The following is a 17,491-nucleotide window of genomic DNA, read 5'->3' on the forward strand; positions in this document are numbered from 1 at the left end:
CATAAGGTTTAAATACTTTTTTTGTTTCATCATAAAGGGTATGTTGTACGATATTCAAAGGTGATGTTGGTTAATTTCAGTTGTATAAATTAACCAAATTAACCATCGACAAAAATATATATGGCTACGCTAGCCCAAAATGTCCATCCCATTATGTGCATTTGCATAACAGTTTGAAGGATTTAAAATGAAACCTATGTGCAATACCTATGATATTTAAAGCAAATAAACAAACAAAATATATAAATAAATATATTTTCTTACTTTTAATTATTTTTGCTGCTACTTGATACTTGCTAAATTGTAATAAAATAAATGAAATAATTACATAATGCGAACTATTAAATCTCATTAAACTATTAAATCTAAAAATCAGATGAATTTTAAATTGCATTTATTTCACTTTATAAATACTTGAAACTATTTCGTTAATTTTAAAGGTGATTAATTTCCTTTCATAAATATTTTAAACAATTAAAAAAAATTCTTCTTCATAAATATTTTTTTATGGTTATACATATATTATATACTTCATAGAAATGGAATGTACATCCCAGGGACATGAGAAAACATCTAGTGTCTGATTACTGTAAAACTCCACATTTTCATTTAAAGTTTAATATGAAAAGGTGTAAATTTAGTCTGAATTCTAGAATTTATTGTTCAACATCTTACTTTTGAAAAAATAATGAGCTGTACTGGAGTCACACATCTCATTGTATGACCACATACACTTGTCACTTGTACTTTGCTTAATGGTTTATAACAGTTTAAAATCTTTTCAGCACCATGTATAGCAGTGCATTTATCATTAGTATGAAAAGTGATACATTTACATATTTATTGCTGTTCACTATGTATAGGATACTTACAGCTGGCCCTGGTAGCCCTAACATTCCACGCTCTCCTCTCTGTCCAGGAAGACCAACAATTCCTCTTTGTCCTGTTGTTCCAGCTGGACCTGGTGGACCATCAGGACCCTAAACAGAAGATTTTACATGATAATTGACTAAAATGCTACTGGAACTAATTTGAGTACAATCTAGTGGAGTCGAATTAGCATCAGCTACATATTTGCATACTGAAAACTTAATATTATTATTTTCGATTAATCATCAGCATTTAGTTATCATTAGTTTTATCAGAGACTCACAGTGGGTCCATCCTCGCCAGGGTCCCCCTTGTCTCCAGGGCTTCCAGCAGGCCCAGCTTGGCCTCTTTCTCCTTGGCGTCCCGGTGGTCCATGATCTCCACGAAGTCCAGATGGACCCTCTTTTCCAGGAGGACCAACAGGACCAGGCTGACCAAGAGACCCCTAAATGGCAGAAAGATTCACTCAGTATTTATGCATTATTTGTATTTTAAGCAAACAATATTTTTGTTGTCATACTCACAGTTGGACCTGGTGGACCGACTTTTCCAGGGGATCCAGGAAAACCAGTTGGTCCCTGGAAAATTAAATATAATTGTTGAAAATTTGTAGCACAAAAGCTAATGATTGGAGTCTATCATTAGTGACCTTCATTCCCCAAGGATGAGAAGTCCTTAGAACATGTTTTCTCATGTATATGTATACTTACAGGAGCTCCTTGTGTCCCTCTACCACCCTTTGGTCCAGCCACACCAACTGGACCCTATAAACACACGTTTAAGCATGGTCACATTCAGAGAAGCATGGGCTTTAATACATGTCTAAAATGTCTATTTTGTCGATTTTTTTTTAACCTACCATAGGGCCTGGAGGTCCGGACAATCCCTGATGTCCAGGAGATCCAGCATCTCCTTTTTGTCCTGGCTCTCCTGGTTCTCCTTTCACTCCAGGCTGACCATCAGGACCCTGAAAATTGACAAGAAAAGCATAAATGTGTTAATTTACTGCCTAGTCTGTTTATTTTACTGACTAGTCAATTACTCATTCATGTGTTGTGTGGAATCAATACTGGCTGTGCTCCAGAGTATGATTTTAGCATTAAAAGATGAATTTTTCGAATCAACTTACAGGTGGTCCAGGAAAACCTACAGCACCCGTAGGCCCGGGCTCACCACGAGATCCCTAAAATATAGATACAATATTTACTATGAAGTACGTGGTCATAATTTATGCAACAGGAGCATTAATTATAATATTTAAAGCCAAATCTTTGACACACCGGCATTGCTCTTGATCCATGAGGCCCAGGTGGTCCTTTAGGGCCAGGTTCTCCCTGTAAAAAGCATGTATTAGATTCTGATGTGTTTGAATATAGTAATGTTGAGAATCTCTGGTACATCAGGTCTGTATACCTTTTCACCACTCGGGCCAGGAGGTCCTGCAGGGCCAAGTGGTCCTGGCAGTCCCTGTTAAAGACAGTTATATTATGTAATCGTCATTTCATGCATTCATGCAAAGGTAAATGACCTAAGAAAGTAAACACTCTATCTATGGTTGGGCAAGCTAATACAAGCCTCCTAAAGAATTCCTTTACCGTTGTTCAGTCAACATGCAAACTGTGCCAGCATCCACATCTGCCTTTATGTCAGATTCTATGTGCTCAAGAAGTCAAGCAGTATTTCCCAGTTGTCCTTGCTTCTTGTATTTTTTTTTTTTTCCATCTAAACTTCTTTGCTATATACATTGCAGGGAATTCTTAAATAACCATAAACTATCAGGACAGAATAATTTGAGATATATACATGGAGGAATAATCTGATTAATCTTACTCTTGCGCCATCGTTTCCAGAAGTACCCTCTGAACCTTTTTCTCCTACTGAACCCTGTCAAATTGAAGTGAAACATGTTATACATTTGCACATAACACATTCACTTAACTGTGAGTCATCTTGTTGTTTTACTTACTCGATCACCTTTAGGACCAGGAGGGCCAGAGATTCCCCTTTCTCCAGGCATTCCTTGAAGACCTGGAGGACCCAGATCACCAACAGTACCAGCAGGCCCCGGACTTCCCTGTGAACAATGCATTAGCACGCTATGTTTGGTTGTGGGATTATTTCACTTTTGAATGAAATGATGAGTAATATCTGAGTCCAACAAAGCACATACATGTTTGTGATAAATAAAGCAAAAAGATGAAATTGTATTAATCTCTCGTGGGAAAATGAAGGAATTAAGAAAATTAAACCACAAGAGGTTTTGTTTTACAGTGATTTTCATCACAGCTCAGGCACAACACAAAACAGCTTATTATTTTTATGAAATGGTGGCAAAAATAATATTATAAAATCATTCATTTTTTAAATAATATTCTCAATAAACTATTCTTACACTGTACAATGACGTCTGCTAACAGTAAGCTCTGGTTCTAAGCAACATGGGCAACAGAACTATGGACAGAACAACAGCCTAAGTGTCCTCAAATGCAGCTCAGCCAGTTGGATTTTAAAACTCAAAGTATAATACTAATATAGATAGATTTACCTTTGGCCCGTCTGATCCAGGTGCTCCAGGGATACCCTTGGGTCCTTGCAATCCAGGAGACCCAAGCTCCCCTCTCTCTCCTGGAGTTCCACGCTCTCCCTGTCGCATATACATGTATGGTTAATATATTTGCATGTATATACTCTCTCTCTGGCATATATACAGTATATGTATATCTGCATGTATTGTTTTAGCTTTGTTTCTGATTAAATCACCCAAACAAAAGATTGCACACTACAATATACCTAAGATGTGAAAGACTATCGCTGACATATGTCAGACCTGCTAGACTGTTATTTTGAGTCAGCACAAATCAGAATAGAGATTAGGAATAGAGATGAAAATTTTATACAACATAGATACAGTGAGAATTAAAGAGGAAACCATAGCTCACCCTTGGTCCAAGTGGTCCCACAGGGCCTCCCTCACCATGAATACCCTAAAAGAAGGAAACAAATGTTTCTTATTGATTTTTTTGAATAGAAGCTGTGCTGGAATTGGCTCTTAAATAACTGAGACAGTTAGATCATGTGAATTTGATATTTTATTTCATTCATGTAATCACATAACCTTACCTGATCACCTGGTTTCCCTCCCTCTCCAACTGGGCCTGCTGGTCCAGGCAGTCCCTGAGGAACAACATTAAAGTGGATTACATAATGAGCAATATATATTTATCTATGCAACATCTTGAAATTCTATGTTTCAACCTTTATTATGAAGTAGTTACTATTAACCTTACCTGGAAGCCATGCATTCCAGGAGGCCCCTGTTCTCCTCTGTCACCTGCTGGTCCCTGTAATATTGAAGTAAAGCATCCAGGACTGTTATTGCTGGTTTTGACATCATTGTAATTCAGGATTGAAAGAAATAAAGGATCAGAATGCAAAGTGACAAACTTACTGGAGGACCAGTGGGACCAAGTGGCCCAACCTCCCCTTCCTTTCCAGGTAGACCCTACATAAAAGCCAAGATTACATGATGAGTGCATCAAACATGATTTGTTATGCTTTGGAATGGTATTATTATTATTGATGGTACTCACCCGCTGCCCTGGAGGTCCTGGAGAGCCTTGTTCACCTGGTTTACCTGGATCCCCCTGAATGCAATATGCCATAATGCAAAATTAGATTTCTTAGGGAATGTCAGAACAGTCCAAAAATTTAGTTTATTAGGTAATAATTATGTATAAATGTAGAATGATCTTGATAAGTTGACTCACACTGAAGCCCCTGGGGCCTGGGAGTCCCATTGATCCTTCTGGACCTTTGGTTCCAATAGACCCTGGAGGTCCTGGACGTCCATCTTCACCTGTTGGACCCTACAAGGAGCACAGCAAGCTATGTTTTGGCACAGTTATATCAGGCTTAGTTATAACAGTTTTTTGTTGAGAAACATCAAAATGTAATGAAAGCTACAGACCTCATTATCCCAAAAGGGACATTTAACAATAATCAAGGAAAAGTCTAGCAATTTATGTCTGTGAAAGTTTGGCAAAACTTACTAGAGGTCCTGGCTTTCCCTCAGCACCCTGAACCCCAGGAGTTCCAGTCAAACCCTACAGTAAAACAGAAAACCAATACGTCATCAACAAAATAATGAAAAAGGGCATAGTAATCAAAAATTTATCAAAAAGAAGAATGTTTTTGATTTTACCCTTGCGCCTGGGAGACCTGGTTCACCTGTTCGGCCCGGATCGCCAGTAGAACCTTTGGGCCCAGGAACTCCTGATATTCCACGCTCACCTACTGCACCCTTCGGTCAAAATTGATTGAAAATATTAATATTTTTTGTGGTGAAGTATTGAATAATTGGATTGTATCATTCTTTTGATTATCTACTTACTTTGGCTCCTTGTAATCCATCTTGACCAGGGAAACCACGATTTCCAGGAGCCCCCTGAAATATTAATGAAACAAACCATAAAATGTCATTTTATCTGGCCAATGGTCATTCTTAACATGTGATAAAAAACAAAGAGAAAGTCTGACTCACTCTCTCACCAACAGGCCCAGGTGGACCTACAGATCCAGGATCTCCTCTAAGCCCACGCTTTCCCTCTTCTCCTTGAGGCCCAATCGATCCCTGTGCTCCTGGTGGACCCTAAAATATGAAGTCCATACATTCTTAAATCTAAAGCCTCTTGATATTATTATATGTGTGAGATTTATTCAGATCTCACACTTTATCAGTCTATTCCAAACTTATTTATAACTATTTAACTTACTTGTTCTCCTTTAGGTCCAGCTTCTCCTTTAAACCCAGGAACACCGACATCTCCCTAAACAGAGGTATAGGTTAACTGAAAATATAATCTGCAATGAAGTCCAAATCCCACTGATGTTCAGAAACGTCAAAAAGATTCTAAAACCTAACTTTAAACCTCATTTAAGAATTCATTTGACAAAAAGCAGCTGTGAATCTGAATGGTTGCAGACCTTCTTTATTTATTAAAAGCTTCTATTGTTGCATTACTGAATTATATAATGTTTGATACATAATTTATGAATTACAATTTTAAATATAAAGTACCACTTACAAGTTGACCTTTGATACCAGGCTGTCCAGTGCTTCCCTGAGGTCCTGGAGGACCATGTGGACCGGGCAAACCAATAGGCCCCTGTGGTCCAACAGTTCCCTGAAGAAAACCAACAAACTTTTAGGGTTTGTTTCTGTAGGCTTTAATTTATAGCTTTATTTCAGACATACCACATAACTGTAATCATAAATGGTCTAGTTCATACCACTGGGCCTTTGGTGCCTGGACCTCCATCAGTACCCATTGGGCCCTATAATGTTCAAAATGACAGAGAGACATCATAAAAAGTAAGATGTTGTTAATACATGAGATCAGCCTGCTTTTGTGAGCAGAACAAAATGAACTTTTGACTGAATACGAACTTGCAAGCCAATTGGTCCAGGTCTGCCTTGTGGACCAGACTCTCCTCTTGGTCCCTGTGGTCCTTCAGGGCCTCTAACTCCTGTTGGTCCTGGTTGACCCTGTTAAAAAAAAAAAAAAAAAAAAAAAAGACTATTTAGAATCACAAGTTTTTAAATGCATTGTTTTTATTCATTAATTTGGTGCTTATTATTAAAATTATGCTTATTATATTCTTGGCATATACCTGAATAAGAATATGGGTGGTGGAGGGGAGGTGGTGGAAAGCATACAGTTACTGATACTGGCATCGCATTACACCATTAGTGTATACAAATTTGTGTGTGCGTGTGTGTGCGTGTGTGTGTGTGTGTGTGTTGGGGTGGGGCTGAGATGGGGGAATGGGTGGTGACTAAGATTTAGTTAAGATGTAAAAGCACATAATTGTTTGAGGATGTCTTGTTATATTTCTGTTTAGAATAAAGAATTACAGTTAATGCTCATTGCTTACCTTCATACCTGGTGCTCCTGGATAGCCTGCAGAGCCGCTAAGTCCCAAAGGACCCTAAACAATGTTGAAGATTGAAAGATCAATTTCAAAATTCAAGGCCTTTCTTTTTTGCTCTCATAAATCTGTTAGTAAATCCATAATGTCTTACCATTGGACCTGGTTTCCCAACATTTCCTTGAGCACCACGCGTACCCTAAAGTAACAAAAATGAATAACATATTATTATGAACAATGTCTACTGTCCAAACATAAACAGTTCTAGAATAGATGCTAACTTGAACTAGAAGTTTATTTCTTTAAAATGAAATAAGCATGGTTATGATAACACAAACACTGTAGGATGCTAAAAATTGCACTTTTTAATAGCAGTTTTTATTATTAGAACTGACAAAGAGTTGTGTTAATAACTCTTTGTTAGCACAAGATGATAAGCATGACTAGCTGTGAGTAATTATTTTGGGTTTTTTTTTGTTTTGTTTTGTTTACTTTTTATGCACTGTCATGTTTTTGTTGTTATACTCACAGGTGTACCACTTGGCCCTGGGCGTCCTCTCTCTCCTGGCATTCCTCTCGGACCCTGCATTTGAGATATAAAAGATGCTTTATCTGTCATTTTTAAACTGGTCATGAAATGAAAGAGCTACTGGTGTTCTGCACTGCTAATAGATTCACTTCATCTGTGGAAAAATTGTGCGATAAGCTTGGCTTACCATGGGACCGGGAACTCCCATTGGACCCGTTCCGCCAGATTCACCCTGAGGGACAAACAAATGAAATGTTAATGGAGGAATGCTGAGCAAATATCCTGCGATTTATTAGACCATAACATAATCAAACATAATCAAGTTGCTGTTCTCTCAGCCAAACCGTATAAGTGCCAGAAACACGTTTGAACATGACAGTGAATAAAGACACCTAATGACAAATTATACCTTTGATCCAACTGCTCCACGTTCTCCCTTTAGACCTTCTGGACCTTGGTGTCCCTGTAAAACAGAAAGGACATCATTATAATAGAAAAATCTGTCTTACAGATGATTTACATTAAATTTTTTGAGCAAGCTTAGTTTCCTTAGTTCCACCACTAGGCTGCACGTCATGCTGTGCCATTGAATTGGTTCCTCAGATGTAACTCAATGAAAAACAAATGGCAAAACTGTTGATCAACTTAATTTGCTACAAAGAATAAAATGCTGTAGTTAGTGTTCATCTGGTTTCATAAATGTATACATTCTGCATGTGTAAAAATGTATTGATCTTTCCTGGAACATTTATCTGGGTGATTCTATGATTGCAGTGGAATTCAGCCCTTGTAAACCTTTTAACCCTGAATTTTCAACATTGAATTAAAGAAAGCATGCTTTTAACCATTCAAAAAATGTGTTAACCCATCTCATTTTTACACACTTGCATTGGCTGAAAGTCGCAGCATTTTGCTCTTAAATGAGTAACATTGTTGAGTTTGTTTATTTATTTAATTATTTATAGTATAGAATTACCAAATGTATAAAGTGTGCCTCACTGCACCCGTGTTAATGGCATGAAGACGTTAAGGGCATTCTAAATTATTAAAACGATCATTTTTAATCAATAATTTACTTTCAGTCTATAACTTGGGTAGCAGGTTTGTACGGTTGAGTGACCTTGTCAGTCACAATATTATTGATTATAAGAAAGAAAGGATTCCAATAATCTTCTTCTCACGATCTTCAGGAAATTGGATGAGGCAGCTTTCCACTGAATATCTGACCTGGAAATTTCCAAATATTTCATAGGGGTGAATGCGTTCAGGTAGCACGGTTGAGTGAAAATAAAATGTACATTTTTTCATAACATATAATGGACAACTCATGGAAAAGTATGTTTCAAACCTGAGATGGTCTGGACACATTAACGTAAAAATGAGATTTTAATAATTATATTTCAAAGTAATGTATTAGTTATTAATGGGCTGGGACAGGCAAACATAAAAAAAAGGAACACTACATATATTTAAAATGTCTTTTTACAAGGCATTGGCACCCCAATCATGGAATCACCCATGTTTTTATTAACTAGTAACTTTTAAATTGAGTTATGAAACTCACTTAACAGGAACAGAAAGCTTTTTTATTTTTATTATTTATTTTTTTTTGGAGAAGCTGTTGTGATCATACATTAAAGGTAAAGCAGTGGCTTGAGTGATTTGATGATATCCAAACATTTTACTCACTCTGTGACCCTTCAGACCTGGAGGACCAGGTGTCCCAGGAAAACCTCTTGCTCCCTAAACCCAGAGATAATAAAAAAAGATTAATGCCTGTATGTAGTTATAAATATCCCTTCAACAGTAATGCCTTAATGTAGATATGACAGATGGTTTAAACTGTACCGCAGATCCTGGGAATCCTGTCTCTCCAGTACTTCCTGATGTCCCCGCTTCTCCCTAGACAAGATTTTTAGTTGTACACGACATTCTTTACATTCTCTAATGTTACACATCAACAAATCATTTAAATTATAGCCATATACAGGCACATGTGTAGGACACAAAATGTTATGTAAATATTCCACTCACATCTTCCCCAGGCTTTCCTGGAGGACCTTCAGGTCCCCGCTGACCAGCAGGACCCTAGAGTTCAACAAGAACCTTTCTGAGATCTGTGGAATCACTGACACATTCTTCATATTGTAAGCAGTTTTTTTATTATTATTATTATTATAAATATCCTCTCCTTAGGTCTGAGTGATTGATGGCATGGAGTGTAATAGCGGTTTTCATTCTGTCAAACTTATTGAAGAATTGGTGAAATTTTATGCAGTTAACTCCTTTAGCACTTTAGCATTAAGGCCTTGAGCTGATAAAATATTCCTGCAGTTTTCAAACTTCAGACTAAGAGATGCTGTTATCTGTGCCGTGATATGAAAAAAGCATGTTAATCATCTTTCGGTACATCAATTACAAGATGGTGGACAAAAAAAAAACTGACCTCTCTTTCTCTTTCTATAGAATAGAGAATATAACGGAACATTCTTTGATTATTTAGTGAGGTTTTTGTGCTGTTGTATAGAACATTATTTTATAAAACTCTGGTGACACTAAATCAATATATGATCTAAAATATATATCCATAAAAGCTGCTGATTTTGCTTAAGGACCTTATCACTACATGTTTGATATACCACCTGTAAGCAGGATATCCTGGTCAACAGTAAAGACACACGCTTTACAAAACGATAGATTTGTTTTTTTGTTGTTGTTGTTTTTTTTCATACAAATGTGTTAAATTTTTTGATGACAGAAGGGAATTCTACCCAGTAACAAACTAGCACTATAGAGGCCATGTGTAATTCACCAGTCTCAGGCCAAGCTCTAATTTCTTGATCAAAAATATTGACCCAGGACAACAGAGCTAGACCTATATCTCTACGTTCATTGTAAAATGCATCTCTCTCACTGAAGGAACTGAGAAGCAGTGATGCTCTAAAGCAATCTTCTTCAAGCTTAACCTCAGGGAGTTTGTGTAGCTGCCGGTTTTCATAACAGCTGAATAAAATCCATATCTAATACTTGTGAGAAGACCAAGATATATTGATTAGACAAGTGGATTCAGGTGTAGCCCCTGCTTGCCACAACAAAAAGATTGAAGATCTACAGTATAGACAATGATTTTTGCCTCCACGGTGGTCTGGCTGGGGGATTTGAGGTGAAACAGTTACTGAAAGTTCTCTTACAAAAGCGGTGTCAAGATGTTTAAGACATTTTACATTTAAAGACATTTTATTTGGATATATAAAACCACTCTAAAAGCTTTTTTTTTTTATGGATGGCTTGGCCTGTCGCTTTACTTACTAATTATGGACGCAATCTGAAACACAATATGAATGTGAGCGGAAAGAACGCCGACTGCCAGTTTCTGTTTGACAGTTCTTACCATAGGTCCTGTGTCTCCAGCTTCACCAGGGGCTCCCTGAGGTCCTGGTGGCCCCTAAACAAGAAGACAAGGAGAATTGGAGTTAATAGAAGTTGTAAACTTGAAAACCTAATAATTCATTGATATTTTGATGATATTTTGTTGATATATTTGTTTTGTTTTGCATGCTTCAGACTTACTGCTAGACCATTGGGCCCAGGTGGTCCTCTTGCACCTGCCTCCCCCTAAAAATATCATTTAAAAAACATACCAAAAAGTAACTCAGCTATTTACTTGGACAACATGGGTTTGCTCAAAGTTGTCAGCTACTGAACAAGGCCTGATCTGCTCTAGGAGGACATGTGACTGGTCCTTTGAACAAGATAACATAAATAATATTTCTCAGGGTCAAATAAGATTCTTTAGATGAACTCTTTTCTAGCCCTGTACCTGCTTTTTAGACAAGGGAAATTTCACGTTGTTTAAGACTTAAGGGTTTGAATCACTGCTTTATACCCTTTGTCCAGGAATCATGGCATGCTGGCCTGCTGCTTTATCACCTCCGAATCCTTCTGCCATTTGAGAGGACAGCTGGCCCTAGAAAAGTCAACAAACAATTGATCAAATAAACAAGCAAACAAAAAATGCAGGAAATTAGAAAACACGCATTTATGTAATGTAGCTGAATTTTATGATGGGCAAAATGGCAAAATATGCAGTACATAAAAAACACATAATAAGCAACAAACAATAAACACATTTAAGTTTCATAAAACGTATTACTTAAATTATATTTAAATGTCTATTTAAATTAAGGTTTATTAAATTATTGATAATACCAGTGACATCACAGTGACAGAAAACAGTATTAATCATGGCATTTATGTTATGTTGGCATACTGGCCACACTTACTTTAAATAATTGAATTAGTCTGCTGTACTCTCTCAAAGGCGTGGGTTAGCATGCTGGCTTAATTTAAAGCTTTTAGAAGCCTTGCTCAAATTTCCCCACAATTTTTCACATGTGGTAATGAAAGTTTCCAAAAAGACCTTTTAATAAACTTCCATGTTAACATCAGGTCTGAATGGACTTTTTTTTTTTTTTTTTTTAAATCAAAAAAGCAAGCAAACACTTATTGCATTATTTACTGTATATAATATAGTACTCACTCCAGGAGGATGGCCTGGTGGACCGGGTTCTCCTGGTTGTCCAGGAATGCCAGGCTCTCCATCGTATCCAGGTGGACCTCTTACACCCTACAACCACGGAATGATTTAAAAAAAAATAAAAAATCTTTTTCTTTTTCTTTTTTGCATTCACATGTGCCCATATTAGTTATGGTCTGGATTAGTGCGAGAAATGTTTCTGTTGTTTCTTACAGGTCTTCCTTTGGGTCCCTGATCTCCCCTGAATCCTGGGGAACCTGGTGGTCCCTGTCAATGACATATCAGTAAGGCAAATTAAGAACAAAAAAATAATGTCTGTTATGATGTTTTCTGTGGATTAGTCCGTTATAATTTATGATCATTCATAAATGGGCAAGTTAATTTGCTAGAGAGCAGAAAATCTATTTGTTTGGAGAAAATAAAGTTGTCATGTGCTCTAGTGCCATCTGGTGTTCCAGAGAACTAAAGATACCGGTAATGTACGGCAAAAGTATGAAAGTAAGTTATCATATGCCATCTACAATAGTTCTCTCCATGGGACATCCATTAATATTTTTTAATGACAGCTTACCATAGGTCCTTGTCGTCCTGGAAGTCCCGTTATCTGGAAGATATCACATATATTATGGTATTGTTTACAATGTGACATCACATTATGTCACAACACATCAGCTTATGCATGCAGTTGATGTGATATATAATTCAAAATCATACATACAATTGGTACATCTCCAGGTTCACCCTTCTGACCCTGAAAAGAAAGATGACTCGGTTACAGTACACAAAACAGGACAGAACAGCTTTGCAAAATTTGTTGATCGCTAAGGATGATTCCAGGAAAACAAAAAAAAGCTTACCTTATACACTCTGCCTGAAAATGAAAACATGACACAAAGTAGGTCAGTCCGTCATGTTCATTAATCAAATCAAATCATATTCAGCTATGGTAACAGATGGGGACTCGCACATTTTTTTCAGCCAAGGATCTTTTTAAGTGTAAAATAAATAAAGAATTTTCCACCCACAGAAACACAAGTTGACATTCTATATAGCACTCCATTGAGGTTTGTATTAATATATATATATATATATATATATATATATATATATATATATATATATATATATATTTTTTTCAAAATCACAGACGCCTGGTTGTCCACAGTCCCCAATTTGAGAACTGTGATAGATGCATGCTTTTCTTATTACTAATTTCAAGTTGTAATACTGTGCATACTGTTATGGTCACCACCGCCACCGCCACCGCCACCACCACCGCCATCTCTGTCCGGGAAGGTGCTCTGGCACACTGGGCAGCATTCACCATCAGGAATGATGACCTTCTCACAATTGATCACCTCATCACACTGCACGTCATCGCACAGGATGGTGCCACTGTCGCACACACAGATCCGGCATGGCTCAGGTTTCCACACGTCTCGGTTGGTGTAGACCTGCCCGTCCTCAAAGCAGCTGAGCTCATCTCCTGCACAAAAGAAACGACCATCTGAGGTCAGCAGATTTTCTATTGCTTCAAAAGTATGTAGTCTAGCGTGAAACGTTGTTTTTATATCGATCGGACAGGCACATATTCTTTCTGTAGCATTTTCTTAAAGCCAAACCAAAGTGAGAAAAAATAATTACTGGAAAAAAGTTTTCTGGGAAATGGTAATGGGTAGATGTGCTCTAATTTTCTCCACAGACTGAAACTGATTCATAAGAGCATGATCCAAGTAACCATTTTTGAAGAGTTCATAGGGTTTTTAATAATAATGTATTACTATTTTGCTACATTGTGTATTACATAGCAAGCTGAAATCCCAGTAACACACAACGCTATATTAAAATGCTTATTTCTGCAGTATTAGAATATGCGACTATAAATAGTACAGATTTGCTGAATCTGGTGCCCTATATAAACATCTCAAACACCTTAAATTTAATTAAATGATAAAATGACCACAGCTAATATATAAACAGCAGGTGGCATCCATGAGCTTCCTGTTCTACCTTTACTGGTACCTTTACCACAGAAATGTGCATCTCATCTGCAGCTCCAGGCTCACGGGATGAGAGAAAGCAGCAGTGAATAATTGTTTCTGATGACACTTGTTAAAAAGTACAGCTATTTCAATGAAAGGATATAGAAGTACAGTTACACTTTTGGTGTGTCCACACTCTATTGTTGTCAGAACAGCAGATTATTTTTTTAATTATAAAAAGGTATGTATGGAGATGAATATAAGGTTCTAGTACTGTGCATACTGTTATGGTCACCACCGCCACCGCCATCTCTGTCCGGGAAGGTGCTCTGGCACATTGTGCAGCATTGTGCTTCTTTTGCACCAGTTCATAAATTAGCATAACATGCTGCTAATAAACGAGTTGATCAACCCCCAATCCAATAAAATGTAAACTACTTCCAGTGAAGCCACTTTTTTTTTTTTTTACTAAACACAGCACTTTTTAAAAGCCCTCTAGGCCCTCTCTGATAAGAAAGGCATACCTCTCAGTCCCTCTGGGAACTAGATCAAACAGTCATATAACTCATAAAGCTACAGGTACTTGAGATTATTAAATCATATTTAAGTGCTCCTGGGCAAGAGACAACCAGGGCAGGAGATACCGTGAGTGAAAATCCAGGAAATGGCTGTATAAAGCACTGTTTTGCAGTGAAAGGCTAATTTGCATGTGTAAAAGTGGTGGACTCGCTTAAATTCCTTTTTGCCCCGAAGGGTTTTTGGGATGTTGCATGAGTCATGCCAAATTCCAGATTGAGATCTGCTGTATTTGAGAAGGACCATATGCTCCAAAAGTACCCCCCAGGAAGGATATGCACAAACACACAGAACTGGTAGGAACTTACCCTACCAGTTTTATATTTAAATCTGACCTGAATGATTTATAGTGTTTTCACATGAGTCAGTGGTTCTGTGACTAAATCCTTGTTTTTATTAATGAAAGGTTAGAATTTTTTTCCAAGACCAGATTAAAGACTCATAAATGTTGGTGTACTCTAATTTCCTGTCTTTTTTTTTTGTGGTGAGGGGGGCAAATGTCTACTTTGAAATGCAAGCACTAACCAAAAGACAATGGTGCCATATAGGTAGACTAAGACTTAAAATCAAACAACAACTGATTGTAATCAGGATATAATGTACATCTAGGGTCTTTTTTTTAAAGGCACAGAATGAAAACCAAGCAGAGAAGTAGACAACTAAAACAAAAAAGTTGGAACATATTGTCTCACTATAGGGTGTTTTTTGAGAGGAGTTTGAGGAGCATTAGAAATTTATGTGGAGAGAAGTGCAGTTCACAAGCCAGTTCTGAAAACCACACCAGTGGGCTTCTGAGAAATCTACTTTTTTTTTTTTTTTTACCCCTAATTCATTGCAGACCCTGCAGTTTTAACCGACGTGTCTGAACGCACTGACGGCAGTGGGCACATGACCCTTTAAGCGATTCTCCTGATGCTGATTTTCCAGCTTGCTGATATGCCCATTTAACTGTTGCTTATGCTCCGAATTAATCCTGTGTCAGTCCAGGGCTTGAGTCCAATCTAAAGAAATGAAGCCTTCGGTCACTTCCCCTGAAAATCGCACACAAAAAAGATTTAACACTTAATTTATGACAATGATGCTCAGTCACAATTCTTTGGTAGTGACTGTCTAATAAATTAACTGTAAAAAAAACAAAAAATTGTGGTTCAAACAGGTTAAATTTTTGATAAGCGCTCAGCTTATCAAAAATTTAACCTGTTTGAACTACAAATGTAAAAGGGAACACACTTGGGATTTGATTTATACTGCTGTGTAAACTCCCACACCCTCACACTCTAGCTTCCTGAGATAACACAATCCAGTGCTATTCCAGCTTCATGCATTTCCACCAAAACACGCAGAACCTAAGGGGATAAATGGTGAAACATATTAGGCAGTTGCATAAGGCTAGGGGGAACAAAAGTATTGCTTTATGTGTTTTTCCCATCTAGGATGGGAATGCTCATGTACTGTGTTCAGGGATTTCTCTTTGGCCCCAGTTTCTAAAGGTTTAGAAAATGAGCCTATGGAAACAGTGACTCATTTAACAGATTTTGCTTTTCCAACTACAGCTATAGACATGTTTCCGAGAGAGATGAAGCACATTTATTGCTCACTGGGCCTTGCATTTTTTTGTCCACATTATAGCAGATGTTTAGTTTTAATTTGATTTGATTATGCAGCAACTGCTCGGGCAAAATGCTACACTTTTAGAAATAAGGTTCATATTTCAAAAGAGAACGAAAGCTCTAGGAATCAAAGAACCCTTAAATATAAAAAAAAAAAAAAAAAAAAAGAAGAAGAAGCTTTGTGGAACATTTTATCTAAGAATGTACAATACACTTCAAAATAAAGGTGCCAGAAACTGTTGTACAGAGCAATTGGCTAGACCAGGAGTTCTCAAACAACTTTTAGCTGTAAAATAGACTCCTCAGTACAGATATTTGTTTTATTAAACTAATCCAACTATTCAAAAATGATTATATTATTCTGATATTTTGAGAACCACTGGCCTTGAAAACCATTGTTAGGTTCCCAAAAGAACCTTTCACTGCATTGGTTAACAAAGCATAAACATTTAAGGTATGAAATTATTCCAAAGTTTGTTCTGACTGGTCCAAAGGGTTATTTTTAAGGCACAAAAAATAGTTATCCTATGGCATTGCTCTAAAGAACTTTTTAAGAATTTTTAAGAGTATAGGAAGAGAGAAGAGTCGACTATGTCTATACTTCTGCAGGGGCTGAGAAAACCTTTAAAGGTTCTTTGCAGAATAGTACAGCTGAGTGTTTCCATATCATAAATATTTCAAACTATTGATTGTTATTCACTATTCCTCAGCACTTGAGGAACTCTTAAATGGTATTCTAACTAAACATGTGCATATTTTCCTACATCGTGTACCAGTCAAAACTTTGACCTAACATAATCGGACTCACAGACTTGTTCTTGACCCACTCACCTCTTTATGTTCCCTCTTTGAGACACATTCCCTTGTTTGTTTGTTTGGTTTTTTTTTTTTTATCAGAGATGAGACGTGTATGAATGAGATGCTCAGTCATCCACACTCCCGTGCACAGCAAATGCTCATGTGGTTTTAAGGCCTATGATTATACCAAAACCTCCATCTCCTTGGTCAAGACAGGCTGGTTTCTCAGAGGTTAAAGTGCTGATTTAGACATAGAAATTGGACATCTTTGAGGTTTAAGAAGCCTTACATGTCCCTCTGGTTTGGAAACAGGATACATGTTGAGGTGTAGTAGCCAATCCTAAATGAAAATGGACCTGATTACCATTTCTAGGATAGTAGTTAGTCTTGATTTTCAGATGCCTGCCCCAGGACTATATTGCATATGCATATCCTGTTAGAGGTCACTGCAACTGAATTCTGGCAAAAAATCTTATTTGCCAAAAAGTACCCAGATATATCCAAGCCTAAATTTCCCAAAAACCTCACTACATAAATTGTAGCATGAGCATCACAATGAACAGTCTCTACCATTTAAGATGAATTTAACAGTACACTGCTTTAAGGAAACTAGGGCCTGGTCTGTATGGAAGAGTCATTTCAAATTGACAGATAAGTTAAG

At 37.2% G+C, this 17,491-nt stretch overlaps 1 protein-coding gene across 1 annotated transcript in view; it reads right to left on the reverse strand.

The window, feature by feature from the left end:
- col5a2a (collagen, type V, alpha 2a) overlaps positions 1 to 17,491 on the reverse strand; it is a 41,760-nt gene that overhangs the window by 8,186 nt on the left and 16,083 nt on the right. The window contains exons 2-43 of the mRNA XM_053626261.1: positions 13,102 to 13,350; positions 12,722 to 12,735; positions 12,583 to 12,615; positions 12,436 to 12,468; positions 12,078 to 12,131; positions 11,868 to 11,954; positions 11,214 to 11,294; positions 10,898 to 10,942; positions 10,719 to 10,772; positions 9,362 to 9,415; positions 9,176 to 9,229; positions 9,017 to 9,070; positions 7,737 to 7,790; positions 7,515 to 7,559; positions 7,328 to 7,381; positions 6,953 to 6,997; positions 6,805 to 6,858; positions 6,317 to 6,415; positions 6,160 to 6,204; positions 5,955 to 6,053; positions 5,643 to 5,696; positions 5,411 to 5,518; positions 5,261 to 5,314; positions 5,072 to 5,170; positions 4,920 to 4,973; positions 4,638 to 4,736; positions 4,461 to 4,514; positions 4,319 to 4,372; positions 4,158 to 4,211; positions 3,991 to 4,044; positions 3,810 to 3,854; positions 3,416 to 3,514; positions 2,837 to 2,944; positions 2,701 to 2,754; positions 2,284 to 2,337; positions 2,151 to 2,204; positions 2,000 to 2,053; positions 1,730 to 1,837; positions 1,581 to 1,634; positions 1,395 to 1,448; positions 1,154 to 1,315; positions 873 to 980 (exon numbers count right to left, since the gene is read on the reverse strand). Coding sequence (XP_053482236.1) covers positions 873 to 980; positions 1,154 to 1,315; positions 1,395 to 1,448; positions 1,581 to 1,634; positions 1,730 to 1,837; positions 2,000 to 2,053; positions 2,151 to 2,204; positions 2,284 to 2,337; positions 2,701 to 2,754; positions 2,837 to 2,944; positions 3,416 to 3,514; positions 3,810 to 3,854; positions 3,991 to 4,044; positions 4,158 to 4,211; positions 4,319 to 4,372; positions 4,461 to 4,514; positions 4,638 to 4,736; positions 4,920 to 4,973; positions 5,072 to 5,170; positions 5,261 to 5,314; positions 5,411 to 5,518; positions 5,643 to 5,696; positions 5,955 to 6,053; positions 6,160 to 6,204; positions 6,317 to 6,415; positions 6,805 to 6,858; positions 6,953 to 6,997; positions 7,328 to 7,381; positions 7,515 to 7,559; positions 7,737 to 7,790; positions 9,017 to 9,070; positions 9,176 to 9,229; positions 9,362 to 9,415; positions 10,719 to 10,772; positions 10,898 to 10,942; positions 11,214 to 11,294; positions 11,868 to 11,954; positions 12,078 to 12,131; positions 12,436 to 12,468; positions 12,583 to 12,615; positions 12,722 to 12,735; positions 13,102 to 13,350 — 2,945 coding nt within the window. The remainder of the gene's footprint in view (positions 1 to 872; positions 981 to 1,153; positions 1,316 to 1,394; positions 1,449 to 1,580; positions 1,635 to 1,729; positions 1,838 to 1,999; positions 2,054 to 2,150; positions 2,205 to 2,283; positions 2,338 to 2,700; positions 2,755 to 2,836; positions 2,945 to 3,415; positions 3,515 to 3,809; positions 3,855 to 3,990; positions 4,045 to 4,157; positions 4,212 to 4,318; positions 4,373 to 4,460; positions 4,515 to 4,637; positions 4,737 to 4,919; positions 4,974 to 5,071; positions 5,171 to 5,260; positions 5,315 to 5,410; positions 5,519 to 5,642; positions 5,697 to 5,954; positions 6,054 to 6,159; positions 6,205 to 6,316; positions 6,416 to 6,804; positions 6,859 to 6,952; positions 6,998 to 7,327; positions 7,382 to 7,514; positions 7,560 to 7,736; positions 7,791 to 9,016; positions 9,071 to 9,175; positions 9,230 to 9,361; positions 9,416 to 10,718; positions 10,773 to 10,897; positions 10,943 to 11,213; positions 11,295 to 11,867; positions 11,955 to 12,077; positions 12,132 to 12,435; positions 12,469 to 12,582; positions 12,616 to 12,721; positions 12,736 to 13,101; positions 13,351 to 17,491) is intronic.

This window comes from Ictalurus furcatus, chromosome 6, assembly GCF_023375685.1.
Source record: "Ictalurus furcatus strain D&B chromosome 6, Billie_1.0, whole genome shotgun sequence".
NCBI lineage: Eukaryota > Metazoa > Chordata > Actinopteri > Siluriformes > Ictaluridae > Ictalurus > Ictalurus furcatus.